General features: G+C 46.0%; 1 protein-coding gene across 4 annotated transcripts in view; it reads right to left on the minus strand.

Annotated features, from left to right (window-relative positions):
• Nucleotides 1-13,396, minus strand: part of PTPN22 (protein tyrosine phosphatase non-receptor type 22) — a 170,250-nt gene that overhangs the window by 96,023 nt on the left and 60,831 nt on the right. For all 4 annotated transcript variants that reach the window (XM_077294938.1, XM_077294936.1, XM_077294937.1 and 1 more), the window contains one exon: nucleotides 10,870-10,978. In XM_077294938.1, the coding sequence (XP_077151053.1) occupies nucleotides 10,870-10,978 (109 nt within the window). The remainder of the gene's footprint in view (nucleotides 1-10,869; nucleotides 10,979-13,396) is intronic.

Below are 13,396 nucleotides of genomic sequence, written 5' to 3' on the forward strand. Positions count from 1 at the left end.
ATAGCCGGCCCACAAAGTGTTAATTGTTTGGGCTGAAGCAGGAGAAGTTGGAGGGAATTTTTTTTTTTTTTTTTCCCCTCAGAGTTTTGCTGCCTAGCCCTTAATTGCTGTCTAGCTGCTTCTTACCTCCTCTTAACCCTTGAATGGCTCTGACCTTAGCTGTTTAACATGGATGTCCAGAGTTTGGCTTCCAGCCTGAATAATCTTGCTGCAAGAGTTCAAAACATACAGGATTTTGTTGTTCACACTCCTATGTCTGAACCTAGAATTCCTATTCCAGAGTTTTTTTCTGGAGATAGATCTACCTTCCTGAATTTCAGGAACAATTGCAAATTGTTTCTTTCTTTGAAATCTCGCTCCTCTGGAGACCCTGCTCAGCAGGTCAAGATTGTAATATCTTTCCTGCGGGGCGACCCTCAGAATTGGGCATTTGCATTGGCACCAGGGGATCCTGCATTGCTCAGTGTGGATGCGTTTTTTCTGGCACTGGGATTGCTCTATGAGGAACCTAACCTGGAGATTCAGGCTGAAAAGGCTTTATTAGCCCTCTCTCAGGGGCATGATGAAGCGGAAGTATATTGTCAAAAATTTCGGAAATGGTCGGTGCTTACTCAGTGGAATGAGTGCGCCCTGGCTGCAAACTTCAGAGATGGTCTTTCTGAGGCCATTAAGGATATTATGGTGGGGTTCCCTGCGCCTACAGGTCTGAATGAGTCTATGACTATGGCCATTCAGATTGATCGGCGTTTACGGGAGCGCAAACCTGTGCACCAGTTGGCGGTTTCTTCTGAACAGGCACCTGAGACTATGCAATGTGATAGAATTCAGTCCAGAAGTGAACGGCAAAATTATAGGCGGAAAAATGGATTGTGTTTTTATTGTGGTGATTCAGCTCATGTTATATCAGCATGCTCTAAACGCACAAAAAAGGTTGATAAATCTTTTGCCATTAGTACTCTGCAGTCTAAGTTCATTTTGTCTGTAACTCTGATTTGTTCACTGTCATCCATTTCCGTTGATGCCTATGTGGATTCGGGCGCTGCCCTGAGTCTTATGGATTGGTCATTTGCCAAACGCTGCGGTTTTAGTCTGGAGCCTCTGGAAGTTCCTATTCCTTTGAAGGGAATTGACTCTACACCATTGGCTATGAATAAACCGCAGTACTGGACACAAGTGACCATGCGCATGACTCCCGTTCATCAGGAGGTGATTCGCTTCCTTGTACTGTATAATTTACATGATGTACTAGTGCTTGGTCTGCCATGGTTACAAACTCATAATCCAGTCCTGGATTGGAAAACAATGTCTGTGTTAAGCTGGGGATGTCAGGGGGTTCATGATGATGCACCTCTGATTTCAATCGCTTCATCTACTCCTTCTGAGGTCCCTGCGTTTTTGTCTGACTATCGGGATGTTTTTGAGGAGCCTAAGCTCAATTCGCTCCCTCCTCATAGGGATTGTGACTGTGCTATAGAATTAATTCCTGGCAGTAAATTCCCTAAGGGTCATTTATTTAATCTGTCAGTGCCAGAGCATACTGCTATGCGGAATTATATTAAGGAGTCCTTGGAAAAGGGACATATTCGTCCATCTTCGTCCCCTCTGGGAGCAGGTTTTTTTTTCGTGGCTAAAAAACATGGTTCCCTGAGGCCTTGTATAGATTATCGCCTTCTGAATAAGATTACAGTCAAATATCAGTATCCATTGCCATTATTGACTGATTTGTTTGCTCGCATTAAGGGGGCTAGGTGGTTCACTAAGATAGATCTTCGCGGTGCGTATAATCTTGTGCGGATAAAGCAGGGTGATGAGTGGAAAACCGCATTTAATACGCCTGAGGGCCATTTTGAGTATTTGGTAATGCCTTTTGGACTTTCTAATGCTCCTTCAGTCTTTCAGTCCTTTATGCACAATATTTTCCGTGAATATCTGGATAAGTTTATGATTGTGTATTTGGATGATATTTTGGTGTTTTCTGATGACTGGGAGTCTCATGTTCTACAGGTCAGGAAGGTGTTTCAAGTCCTGCGGGCCAATTCTCTGTTTGTGAAGGGCTCAAAATGTCTCTTCGGAGTCCAGAAGATTTCTTTTTTGGGGTACATTTTTTCTCCTTCTACTATTGAGATGGATCCCGTCAAGGTTCAGGCGATTTGTGACTGGACACAACCTACATCTGTTAAGAGTCTTCAGAAGTTCTTGGGTTTTGCTAATTTTTATCGTCGGTTCATTACTAATTTTTCCAGTGTTGTTAAACCTTTGACTGATTTGACTAAAAAGGGTGCTGATGTTGCTGATTGGTCTCCTGCGGCTGTGAAGGCCTTTCAGGAACTTAAGCGCCGGTTTTCTTCTGCTCCTGTGTTATGTCAACCAGATGTTTCACTTCCTTTTCAGGTTGAGGTTGATGCTTCCGAGATTGGTGCGGGGGCGGTTTTGTCACAGAGAAGTTCCGATGGCTCGGTGATGAAGCCATGTGCGTTCTTTTCTAGAAAATTCTCGCCCGCCGAGCGCAATTATGATGTGGGTAATCGGGAGCTTTTGGCCATGAAGTGGGCATTTGAGGAGTGGCGTCATTGGCTTGAGGGTGCTAGACATCGTGTTGTGGTCTTGACTGATCACAAAAATCTGATTTACCTTGAGTCTGCCAGGCGTCTGAATCCTAGACAGGCCCGTTGGTCGTTGTTTTTTTCTTGTTTCAATTTTGTGGTTTCATACCTGCCAGGTTCAAAGAATGTGAAGGCAGATGCTCTTTCCAGGAGTTTTGTGCCTGACTCTCCTGGAGATTCTGGGCCTACTGGTATCCTTAGGGATGGGGTAATATTGTCCGCCGTCTCCCAAGACTTGCGACGTGCATTGCAGGAGTTTCAGGCGGATAAACCTGATCGTTGTCCACCAGAAAGACTATTTGTTCCGGATGATTGAACCAGTAGAGTCATCTCCGAGGTCCATTCTTCTGTGTTGGCTGGTCATCCTGGAATATTTGGTACTAGAGACTTGGTGGCCAGGTCTTTTTGGTGGCCTTCCTTGTCAAGGGATGTGCGCACCTTTGTGCAGTCTTGTGAAGTGTGTGCTCGGGCTAAGCCTTGCTGTTCTCGGGCCAGTGGGTTGTTGTTATCCTTGCCTATCCCGAAGAGGCCTTGGACGCACATTTCCATGGATTTTATTTCAGATCTCCCTGTCTCACAGAAAATGTCCGTTATCTGGGTTGTGTGTGACCGCTTTTCTAAGATGGTTCATTTGGTACCCTTGCCTAAGTTGCCTTCCTCCTCTGATTTGGTCCCTTTGTTTTTTCAGAACGTGGTTCGTTTGCATGGGATTCCGGAGAATATCGTTTCTGACAGGGGATCCCAGTTTGTGTCTAGATTTTGGCGGACGTTTTGTGCTAAGATGGGCATTAATTTGTCTTTCTCGTCTGCATTCCATCCTCAGACGAATGGCCAGACGGAGCGAACTAATCAGACCTTGGAAACTTATTTAAGGTGTTTTGTTTCTGCTGATCAAGATGACTGGGTTGCCTTGTTGCCACTGGCCGAATTTGCCCTTAATAATCGGGCTAGTTCTGCTACTTTGGTTTCTCCTTTCTTTTGTAATTCGGGGTTTCATCCTCGTTTTTCCTCTGGTCAGGTGGAGCCTTCGGATTGTCCTGGAGTGGACGTGGTGGTGGACAGGCTGCATCAGATTTGGAATCAGGTGGTGGACAATTTGAAGTTGTCTCAGGAGAAGGCTCAGCAGTTTGCTAATCGCCGTCGCCGCGTGGGTCCCCGACTTCGTGTTGGGGACTTGGTGTGGTTGTCTTCTCGTTTTGTCCCTATGAAGGTCTCTTCTCCAAAGTTCAAGCCTCGGTTCATCGGTCCTTATAAGATCTTGGAGATTCTTAACCCTGTATCTTTTCGTTTGGATCTCCCAGCATCGTTTGCTATTCATAATGTGTTCCATCGGTCGTTATTGCGGAGGTATGAGGTGCCCGTTGTTCCTTCGGTTGAGCCTCCTGCTCCAGTGCTGGTGGAGGGAGAATTGGAGTATGTTGTTGAGAAGATCTTGGATTCTCGTGTTTCCAGACGTAAACTCCAGTATTTGGTTAAGTGGAAGGGTTATGGTCAGGAGGATAATTCCTGGGTGGTCGCCTCTGATGTTCATGCGACTGATTTGGTCCGCGCCTTCCATAGAGCTCATCCTGATCGCCCTGGGGGTTCTCGTGAGGGTTCGGTGACCCCTCCTCAAGGGGGGGGTACTGTTGTGGATTCTGTTTTTGGGCTCCCTCTGGTGGTTACAACTGGTACTGGGTGACTTTGGTGGGTTGCGGTCTCTGGTTTCCACCTGTCCATCAGAGGCTGGGTGTTTCCTATTTAACCTGGCTTTCCTGTCATTCCCTTGCCGGCTATCAATGTATCAGTGTGTCTCTGTTACCTTTGCTACCTGCTCCTAAAGCCTTCAAGACAAGCTAAGTCTGGATTTCCCTGTTTCATGTTTGCTTTCATGTTTTTTTTGTCCAGCTTGCAGATATGTAATTCTCTGCTGCTGGTTGCTCTAGTGGTCTGAAATTACCACTCATGTACCATGAGTTGGCACATGAGTTCAAGTAATTTCAGGATGGTATTTTGAAGGGTTTTAAGCTGACCGCGCAGTTCACCTTTTGTATCCTCTGCTATCTAGCTTAAGCGGGCCTCATTTTGCTGAATCTGTTTTCATAACTACGTTTGTGCCTTCCTCTCATTTCACCGTCATTATATGTGGGGGGCTGCAATTTCTGTGGGAATATTTCTCTGGAGGCAAGATAGGTCTGTGATTCTTCTGATAGGGGAAGCTAGATCTCCGGCTGGCACGAGACGTCTAGGGGCCCCCCAGGAACGTTCCCCGGCTACTGTTAGTTGAGTGTTGAGGTTCAGGATCGCGGTCAGCTCAGGTTCCATCACCCTAGAGCTCGTCCTGTTTTTGCCCGTGTTATGTTGACAAATTACCTGCCATTGGGATCATGACACTGATTACAACAATGCCAGGCACTGGACTAAGGATCCAGGAAGTTTAAATAGCAACACCCCTGGACTAACGACCCAGGTGGGTGCCAAACTGAGGAAAGACAATCCCAGAGTCATATCACTAGTAACCACAAGAGGGAGCCAAAAAGTCTAATTCACAACAGTACCCCCCCCCCCTTAAGGAGGGGTCACCGAACCCTCACCAAGACCACCAGGGCGATCAGGATGAGCAGCGTGAAAGGCACAAACTAAATCGGCCGCATGCACATCAGAAGCAACCACCCAGGAATTATCCTCCTGACCATAGCCCTTCCACTTGACCAGATACTGAAGCCTCCGTCTGGAGAGACGAGAATCCAAGATCTTCTCCACCACGTACTCCAACTCGCCCTCAACCAACACCGGAGCCGGAGGCTCAACAGAAGGAACCACAGGTACAACGTGCCGCCGCAACAAAGACCTATGGAACACGTTGTGAATGGCAAACGACACCGGAAGATCCAAGCGAAAGGACACAGGATTAAGGATTTCCAATATCTTGTAAGGACCGATGAAGCGAGGCTTAAATTTAGGAGAGGAGACCTTCATAGGAACAAATCGAGAAAACAGCCATACCAAATCCCCAACACGAAGTCGGGGACCCACACCGCGGCGGCGGTTGGCAAAACGCTGAGCCTTCTCCTGTGACAACTTTAAGTTGTCCACCACATGATTCCAGATCTGATGCAACCTATCCACCACAGAATCTACCCCAGGACAGTCAGAAGGCTCCACATGTCCCGGGGAAAAATGAGGATGGAAACCAGAGTTGCAGAAAAATGGCGAAACCAAAGTAGTGGAACTAGCCCGATTATTAAGGGCAAACTCAGCCAACGGCAAGAAGGTCACCCAATCATCCTGATCTGCCGAAACAAAACACCTCAAATAAGCCTCCAGAGTCTGATTAGTTCGCTCCGTTTGTCCATTAGTCTGAGGATGAAAGGCAGACGAAAACGACAAATCAATGCCCATCCTAGCACAAAAGGATCGCCAGAACCTGGAAACAAACTGGGATCCTCTGTCAGACACAATATTCTCAGGAATGCCGTGTAAACAAACCACATTCTGAAAGAACACAGGGACCAGATCGGAAGAGGAAGGCAGCTTAGGCAAAGGCACCAAATGGACCATTTTAGAAAAGCGATCACATACCACCCAGATGACAGACATGCCCTGAGACACCGGGAGATCTGAAATGAAATCCATGGAAATGTGTGTCCAAGGCCTCTTCGGGACAGGCAAGGGCAAGAGCAACCCGCTGGCACGAGAACAGCAAGGCTTAGCTCGAGCACAAGTCCCACAGGACTGCACAAATGACCGCACATCCCGTGACAAGGAAGGCCACCAAAAGGACCTAGCCACCAGATCTCTGGTGCCAAAAATTCCCGGATGCCCTGCCAACACCGAGGAATGAACCTCGGAAATGACTCTGCTGGTCCACTTATCAGGAACACACAGTCTGTCAGGTGGACAAGAGTCAGGTCTACCAGCCTGAAATCTCTGCAACACACGTCGCAAATCAGGAGAAATGGCCGACAAGATAACTCCCTCTTTAAGAATACCAACTGGTTCTGCGACTCCAGGAGAGTCAGGCACAAAGCTCCTTGAAAGAGCATCAGCCTTCACATTCTTTGAACCTGGTAAATACGAGACCACAAAGTCAAAACGGGAGAAAAACAATGACCAGCGGGCCTGTCTAGGATTCAGGCGTTTAGCAGACTCGAGATACATCAAATTTTTGTGATCAGTCAAGACCACCACACGATGCTTAGCACCCTCGAGCCAATGACGCCACTCCTCAAATGCCCACTTCATGGCCAGCAACTCCCGATTGCCAACATCATAATTCCGCTCAGCAGGCAAAAACTTCCTAGAGAAGAAAGCACATGGTCTCATTACCGAGCAACCAGGGCCTCTCTGCGACAAAACGGCCCCTGCCCCAATCTCAGAAGCATCCACTTCGACCTGAAAGGGAAGTGAGACATCAGGCTGGCACAAAACAGGCGCCGAAGTAAACCGGCGCTTCAACTCTTGGAACGCCTCCACTGCTGCAGGAGCCCAGTTAGCAACATCAGAACCTTTCTTGGTCATATCCGTCAAAGGTTTAACAACGCTAGAAAAATTAGCGATAAAACGACGGTAGAAGTTAGCAAAACCCAAGAACTTCTGAAGACTCTTAACTGACGTGGGTTGAGTCCAATCATGAATAGCTCGGACCTTGACTGGGTCCATCTCCACAGCAGAAGGGGAAAAAATAAACCCCAAAAAGGGAACCTTCTGTACTCCAAAGAGACACTTTGAGCCCTTAACAAACAAAGCATTCTCACGCAAAACCTGAAACACCATCCTGACCTGCTCCACATGTGAGTCCCAATCTTCAGAGAAAACCAGAATATCATCCAGATAAACAATCATAAATTTATCCAGATACTTCCGGAAAATATAATGCATAGAGGACTGAAACACTGAGGGAGCATTAGAGAGCCCAAAAGGCATCACCAAGTACTCAAAATGACCTTCGGGCGTATTAAATGCTGTCTTCCATTCATCTCCTTGCTTAATGCGCACAAGGTTGTACGCACCATGAAGATCTATCTTGGTGAACCACTTGGCACCTTTAATCCAGGCAAACAAGTCCGACAACAGAAGCAAAGGATACTGAAATTTAACAGTGATTTTATTCAGAAGCCGATAGTCAATACAAGGTCTCAAGGATCCGTCCTTCTTGGCCACAAAAAAGAATCCCGCACCAAGAGGGGAAGAGGATGGACGGATATGCTCCTTCTCCAGAGACTCCTTGATATACGAACGCATTGCGGCATGCTCAGGTACAGACAGATTAAATAGTCTTCCCTTTGGAAATTTACTACCTGGAATCAAATCTATGGCGCAGTCACAGTCCCTATGAGGAGGCAGAGCACTGGACCTGGACTCGCTGAATACATCCTGATAATCAGACAAATACTCAGGAACTTACGAAGGAGTAGAGGAAGCAATAGACACCGGCGGGGAATCAGCATGAATTCCCTGACAGCCCCAACTTGACACAGACATTGCCTTCCAATCCAAGACTGGATTGTGGGTCTGTAACCATGGCAGACCCAAAACGACCAAATCATGCATTTTATGCAGAACAAGAAAACGAATCACCTCCCGATGTTCAGGAGCCATGCACATGGTCACCTGCGTCCAAAACTGCGGTTTATTTTCCGCCAATGGCGTAGCATCAATACCTCTAAGAGGAATAGGATTTACCAACGGTTCAAGAACAAAACCACAGCGCTTGGCAAATGACAGATCCATAAGACTCAGGGCAGCACCTGAATCCACAAACGCCATAACAGGGTAAGAAGACAATGAGCAAATTAAAGTCACAGACAAAATAAATTTAGGTTGCAAATTACCAATGGCGACAGGACTAACAACCCTTGTTAGGCGTTTAGAGCATGCTGATATAACATGTGTAGAATCACCACAGTAAAAACACAACCCATTCTGACGTCTATGATTTTTCCGCTCATTTCTAGTCTGAATTCTATCACATTGCATTAAATCAGGTGTTTGTTCAGACAACACCACCAGAGGATTAGCGGTTTTGCGCTCCCGCAAACGCCGGTCAATTTGAATAGCCAGCGCCATGGAATCATTCAGACTTGTAGGAATGGGGAAACCCACCATCACATTCTTAATGGCTTCAGAAAGGCCATTTCTGAAATTTGCGGCCAGAGCACACTCATTCCACTGAGTAAGCACAGACCATTTCCGAAATTTTTGGCAATACACTTCAGCTTCATCCTGGCCCTGAGAAATAGCCAGCAAGGCTTTTTCTGCCTGAACTTCAAGATTGGGTTCCTCGTAAAGCAATCCGAGCGCCAGAAAAAACGCATCAATATTTGCCAATGCCGGATCTCCTGGCGCTAGCGAGAAAGCCCAATCCTGAGGGTCGCCCCGTAAAAAAGAGATAACAATTTTAACTTGCTGAGCTGAATCTCCAGATGAACGGGGTCTCAGAGATAGAAACAATTTACAATTATTCCTGAAATTCCTAAACTTAAATCGGTCTCCAGAAAACAGTTCAGGAATAGGTATTTTAGGTTCAGACATTGGACTACTGGTAACAAAATCTTGTATGCCCTGCACACGAGCAGCAAGCTGGTCTACACTTGTAATCAAGGTCTGGACATTCATGTCTGCAGCAAGCACAAGCCACTCAGAGGTAAAGGGGAGGAAGAGAGGAAAAAAAAAAAAAACTCAGAATTTCCTTTCTTATTATCCCACTTCTGCAATACATTAAACATTCAATGTTGGCCTGGCATACTGTTATGACCCCAATGGCAGAGGGTCTCAGAAATAATTACTAAGTCTGCAAACACAAAAAACCAGCTCATAGGGCAGTGGTAACTGAGCTGACCATATATCTAATCCTAGCACCACAAATAGCAGCAGCCGGGGAACGTGCCTACGTTGGTTCTAGACGTCTCGCGCCAGCCGGAGAACTAACTAACCCTAGAAGGGAAAAGAAAGACCTTTCTTGCCTCCAGAGAAAACACCCCAAAAGTTGGATACAAGCCCCCAACAAATAATAACGGTGAGGTAAGAGGAAAAGACAAACGTAAGAATGAGCTAGGTATTTAGCAAAGAGAGGCCCACTAGCTAATAGCAGAATATAGTAAGATGACTTATATGGTCAGCAAAAACCCTATCAAAATATCCACGCTGGATATTCAAGAACCCCCGAACCGTCTAACAGCCCGGGGGGAGAACACCAGCCCCCTAGAGCTTCCAGCAAAGTCAGGAATCACATTTAGTACAAGCTGGACAAAAATAAGAGCAAGCAAATAACCAAAAAACAAAGAAGTAGGACTTAGCTTAATTTTGCACGAACCAAGACCAGCAGACAGGAGCAAACAGAAAGGATCTGATTACAACGATGCCAGGCACTGGACTAAGGATCCAGGAAGTTTAAATAGCAACACCCCTGGACTAATGACCCAGGTGGGTGCCAAACTGAGGAAAGACAATCCCAGAGTCATATCACTAGTAACCACAAGAGGGAGCCAAAAAGTCTAATTCACAACACAACCCCCCATGGCTCTTATCTCTTGTGAGATCTCACACTTTGCATTAATTTAACGCTTGTGAAAGCTCCTCTTTGAAGGGAATCTGTCGACATTTTTTCCCCTAATCTGAGAGCAGGATATTGTAGAGACAGAGACTTTGATTCCTGAGATGTGCAACTTATTGCTTGACGTTGTTTTCATAAAATCACTTTTTTATCAGCAGCAAATCATCATTAGAGGACTAGTAAACCTGCTGCCAGGTAGTCAAGCACATTCATAAGTTCCCCTCCCTGTCCTCAGCATTGATTGGCATCTTTCTGTGAGCATGTCCAGAAAGCAGCCAATCAGTGGTGTGGGCGGGGTTATATAGGGCTCAGCATTCAAAGATCTGCTGCAGATAAAACGGTGATTTTATCAAAATAACAGCAAGCAGCCCAGTAAGTGGTACTCACTAGTATTTGGGTCTCTGACCTACATCATGCTGCTCACAGATGGGGGAGCAAAAACCTATATCATAAAAATTGAACTTAAATTATAGGTAATTTCCTGATAACACATTCCTTTTCAGCTTGTCAAATATTTTTTATCCCTCCTCACCCTTGTTGCTTAAGTTTAAATTTAATTTAATAAAAAAAAGTATCACCAGGCCTATCACAGCAAATAAAAAAAAATCTTCAAACCTCTTAAAGGTAAATGATCTTTAGTAAAGTTTGGATCATATTTATAGTTAGTTCATTTTATTTGATTACAGTACAAACATAATCTCCAAATATGAATAATAACAGTGCATGGCTTACATGGCAAGATGTCTTTGTATCGATTCTTTTTAAAGTTCTCTGGCCTCTCCGCTGCCCTCGTAGTATAGTTGTTATCCGTCTTATATTTTGCCGATTGTCGTTTAAGGTGCTGTTGAATGGTAAAAAAGATGTCATTATTTAATAAGATAATTTCTAACATTTATTATAGTACAGCATTATAATATCCAGATTTCACAAGAAGAAAAACATTGTTTTCAACGACATCTAATTTTCTACCCAAGGGATATATTGCTTAATATCTGATCAATAAAATTATTTTAGTAATTAGAAAGTGATAATTTATGTGTATATTTGTGTTTTAAGCAAATGTTCACATGCTAATACTACAGCGTTTTTTTATGTCTAACATTCTATAATCATTATTTTTTAAACTTATATCTATATCTAATTAGATATATTGTTATTTTTAAGTATATCTCTATAATGGTTGGAGCTCTGGAACTGTCTTCCTTATGCAGAGTTATAAAGCTCCTAGATAGATTTAGAGTTAAATAATGCTTTTTTTCACCTGTTTGAGGTCACCACAAGGGGAAACCTAATAGCCTACTGCATACTTGTGAATAATATTGGAGATATAATTTCATGTCAATTATTTGTATCCCATTTGGCATGGGATACAAGCCTCAAAAGGGGTCAAGCCCATGCCCCCTGCAGCCCAGTGCACACATAGTCTAACATCAAACCATGATTTATCTGCTCATATCTTTTGTCCTAATTCTATTGTATTTGCATATCTGACCATTGTATATGTATAACCATTGTGTATACAGAATATTGTCTAGTGTGCCCTTAAGGAGATTAAATATATAATTTAACCTTGGACTGCTCTTTTATCTAGATCCACGAATCTACATGTCCGTTTCTCGGATTAACTTTTCATGCTACCGGGGCAGGTTTCTGGCTAGTTAATGGATCAGGCTTAAATCTAACCAGGAACTGGTGGCAGTGCTACTGGGCTGTTTCAGTGGTGCTAGTGAAAGGGGCCTCTCAGCCTCTCAGGTTTGTGAGTGAGTTTGGTTCCAAATCAGTGACTGCATGCACCACATCCACTCATTCCCTGTGCTTCCCTGGGACTCAGGGCCGGACTGGCCATAGGGCAGTTCTGGCAAATGCCAGAAGGGCCGATGGCAGTAGTGGGCCGCTCGAATGTGCCGCTGTCGGCACACTCCCCACGCTGTCGTGGCACACTCCCGGCCCCGCATTCAACTATACCGGCGTCATAGACGCCGGTACAGTTGAATGCAATGATGGAGGAGAGAGCGTCTGCTGACGCTTCCTCTCCCATCATTCCCCGCTCTGCCTGCCGCTGACACTGCGGGTGCGCGATGACGTCATATCATCGCGCACCTGCTGTGTGACCGGGCGGGCAGACTGCGACTGCTGAGGCCGGAGCCAGGAGCAGCGCGGGACACGAGGAGAGAGGTGAGTAGTGTGTTTGTTTGTTTTTTTATCAATGAGTGATGACTGGATTGTGGAGCTATGGGGGGGGGGGGGCGGCTGCCTGCATTACTTTCTATGGGGGCTGCCTGCCTGCATTACATTCTATGGGGGCTGCCTGCCTGCATTACATTCTATGGGGGCTGCCTGCCTGCATTACTTTCTATGGGGGCTGCCTGCCTGCATTACTTTCTATGGGGGCTGCCTGCCTGCATTACTTTCTATGGGGGCTGCCTGCCTGCATTACTTTCTATGGGGGCTGCCTGCCTGCATTACTTTCTATGGGGGCTGCCTGCCTGCATTACTTTCTATGGGGGCTGCCTGCCTGCATTACTTTCTATGGGGGCTGCCTGCTGCATTACTTTCTATGGGGGCTGCCTGCCTGCATTACTTTCTATGGGGGCTGCCTGCCTGCATTACTTTCTATGGGGGCTGCCTGCCTGCATTACTTTCTATGGGGGCTGCCTGCCTGCATTACTTTCTATGGGGGCTGCCTGCCTGCATTACTTTCTATGGGGGCTGCCTGCCTGCATTACTTTCTATGGGGGCTGCCTGCCTGCATTACTTTCTATGGGGGCTGCCTGCCTGCATTACTTTCTATGGGGGGCTGCCTGCCTGCATTACATTCTATGGGGGCTGCCTGCCTGCATTACATTCTATGGGGGCTGCCTGCCTGCATTACATTCTATGGGGGCTGCCTGCCTGCATTACATTCTATGGGGGCTGCCTGCCTGCATTACATTCTATGGGGGCTGCCTGCCTGCATTACATTCTATGGGGGCTGTGCTGCATTATATTGTATGGTGTCTGCCTGCATTACATTCTATGGGGGCTGGCTGCATTCCATTCTATGGGCCTGTGCTGCATTATATTCTATGGGGCTGGCTGCATTCCATTCTATGGGCCTGTGCTGCATTATATTCTATGGGGCTGTGCTGCATTACATTCTATGGGGGCTGCCTGCCTGCATTACATTCTATGGGGGCTGTGCTGCATTATATTGTATGGTGTCTGCCTGCATTATATTCTATGGGGCTGGCTGCATTCCATTCCATGGGCCTGTGCTGCA

This window comes from Ranitomeya variabilis, chromosome 3 (assembly GCF_051348905.1).
Source record: "Ranitomeya variabilis isolate aRanVar5 chromosome 3, aRanVar5.hap1, whole genome shotgun sequence".
In the NCBI taxonomy this organism is placed as follows: domain Eukaryota; kingdom Metazoa; phylum Chordata; class Amphibia; order Anura; family Dendrobatidae; genus Ranitomeya; species Ranitomeya variabilis.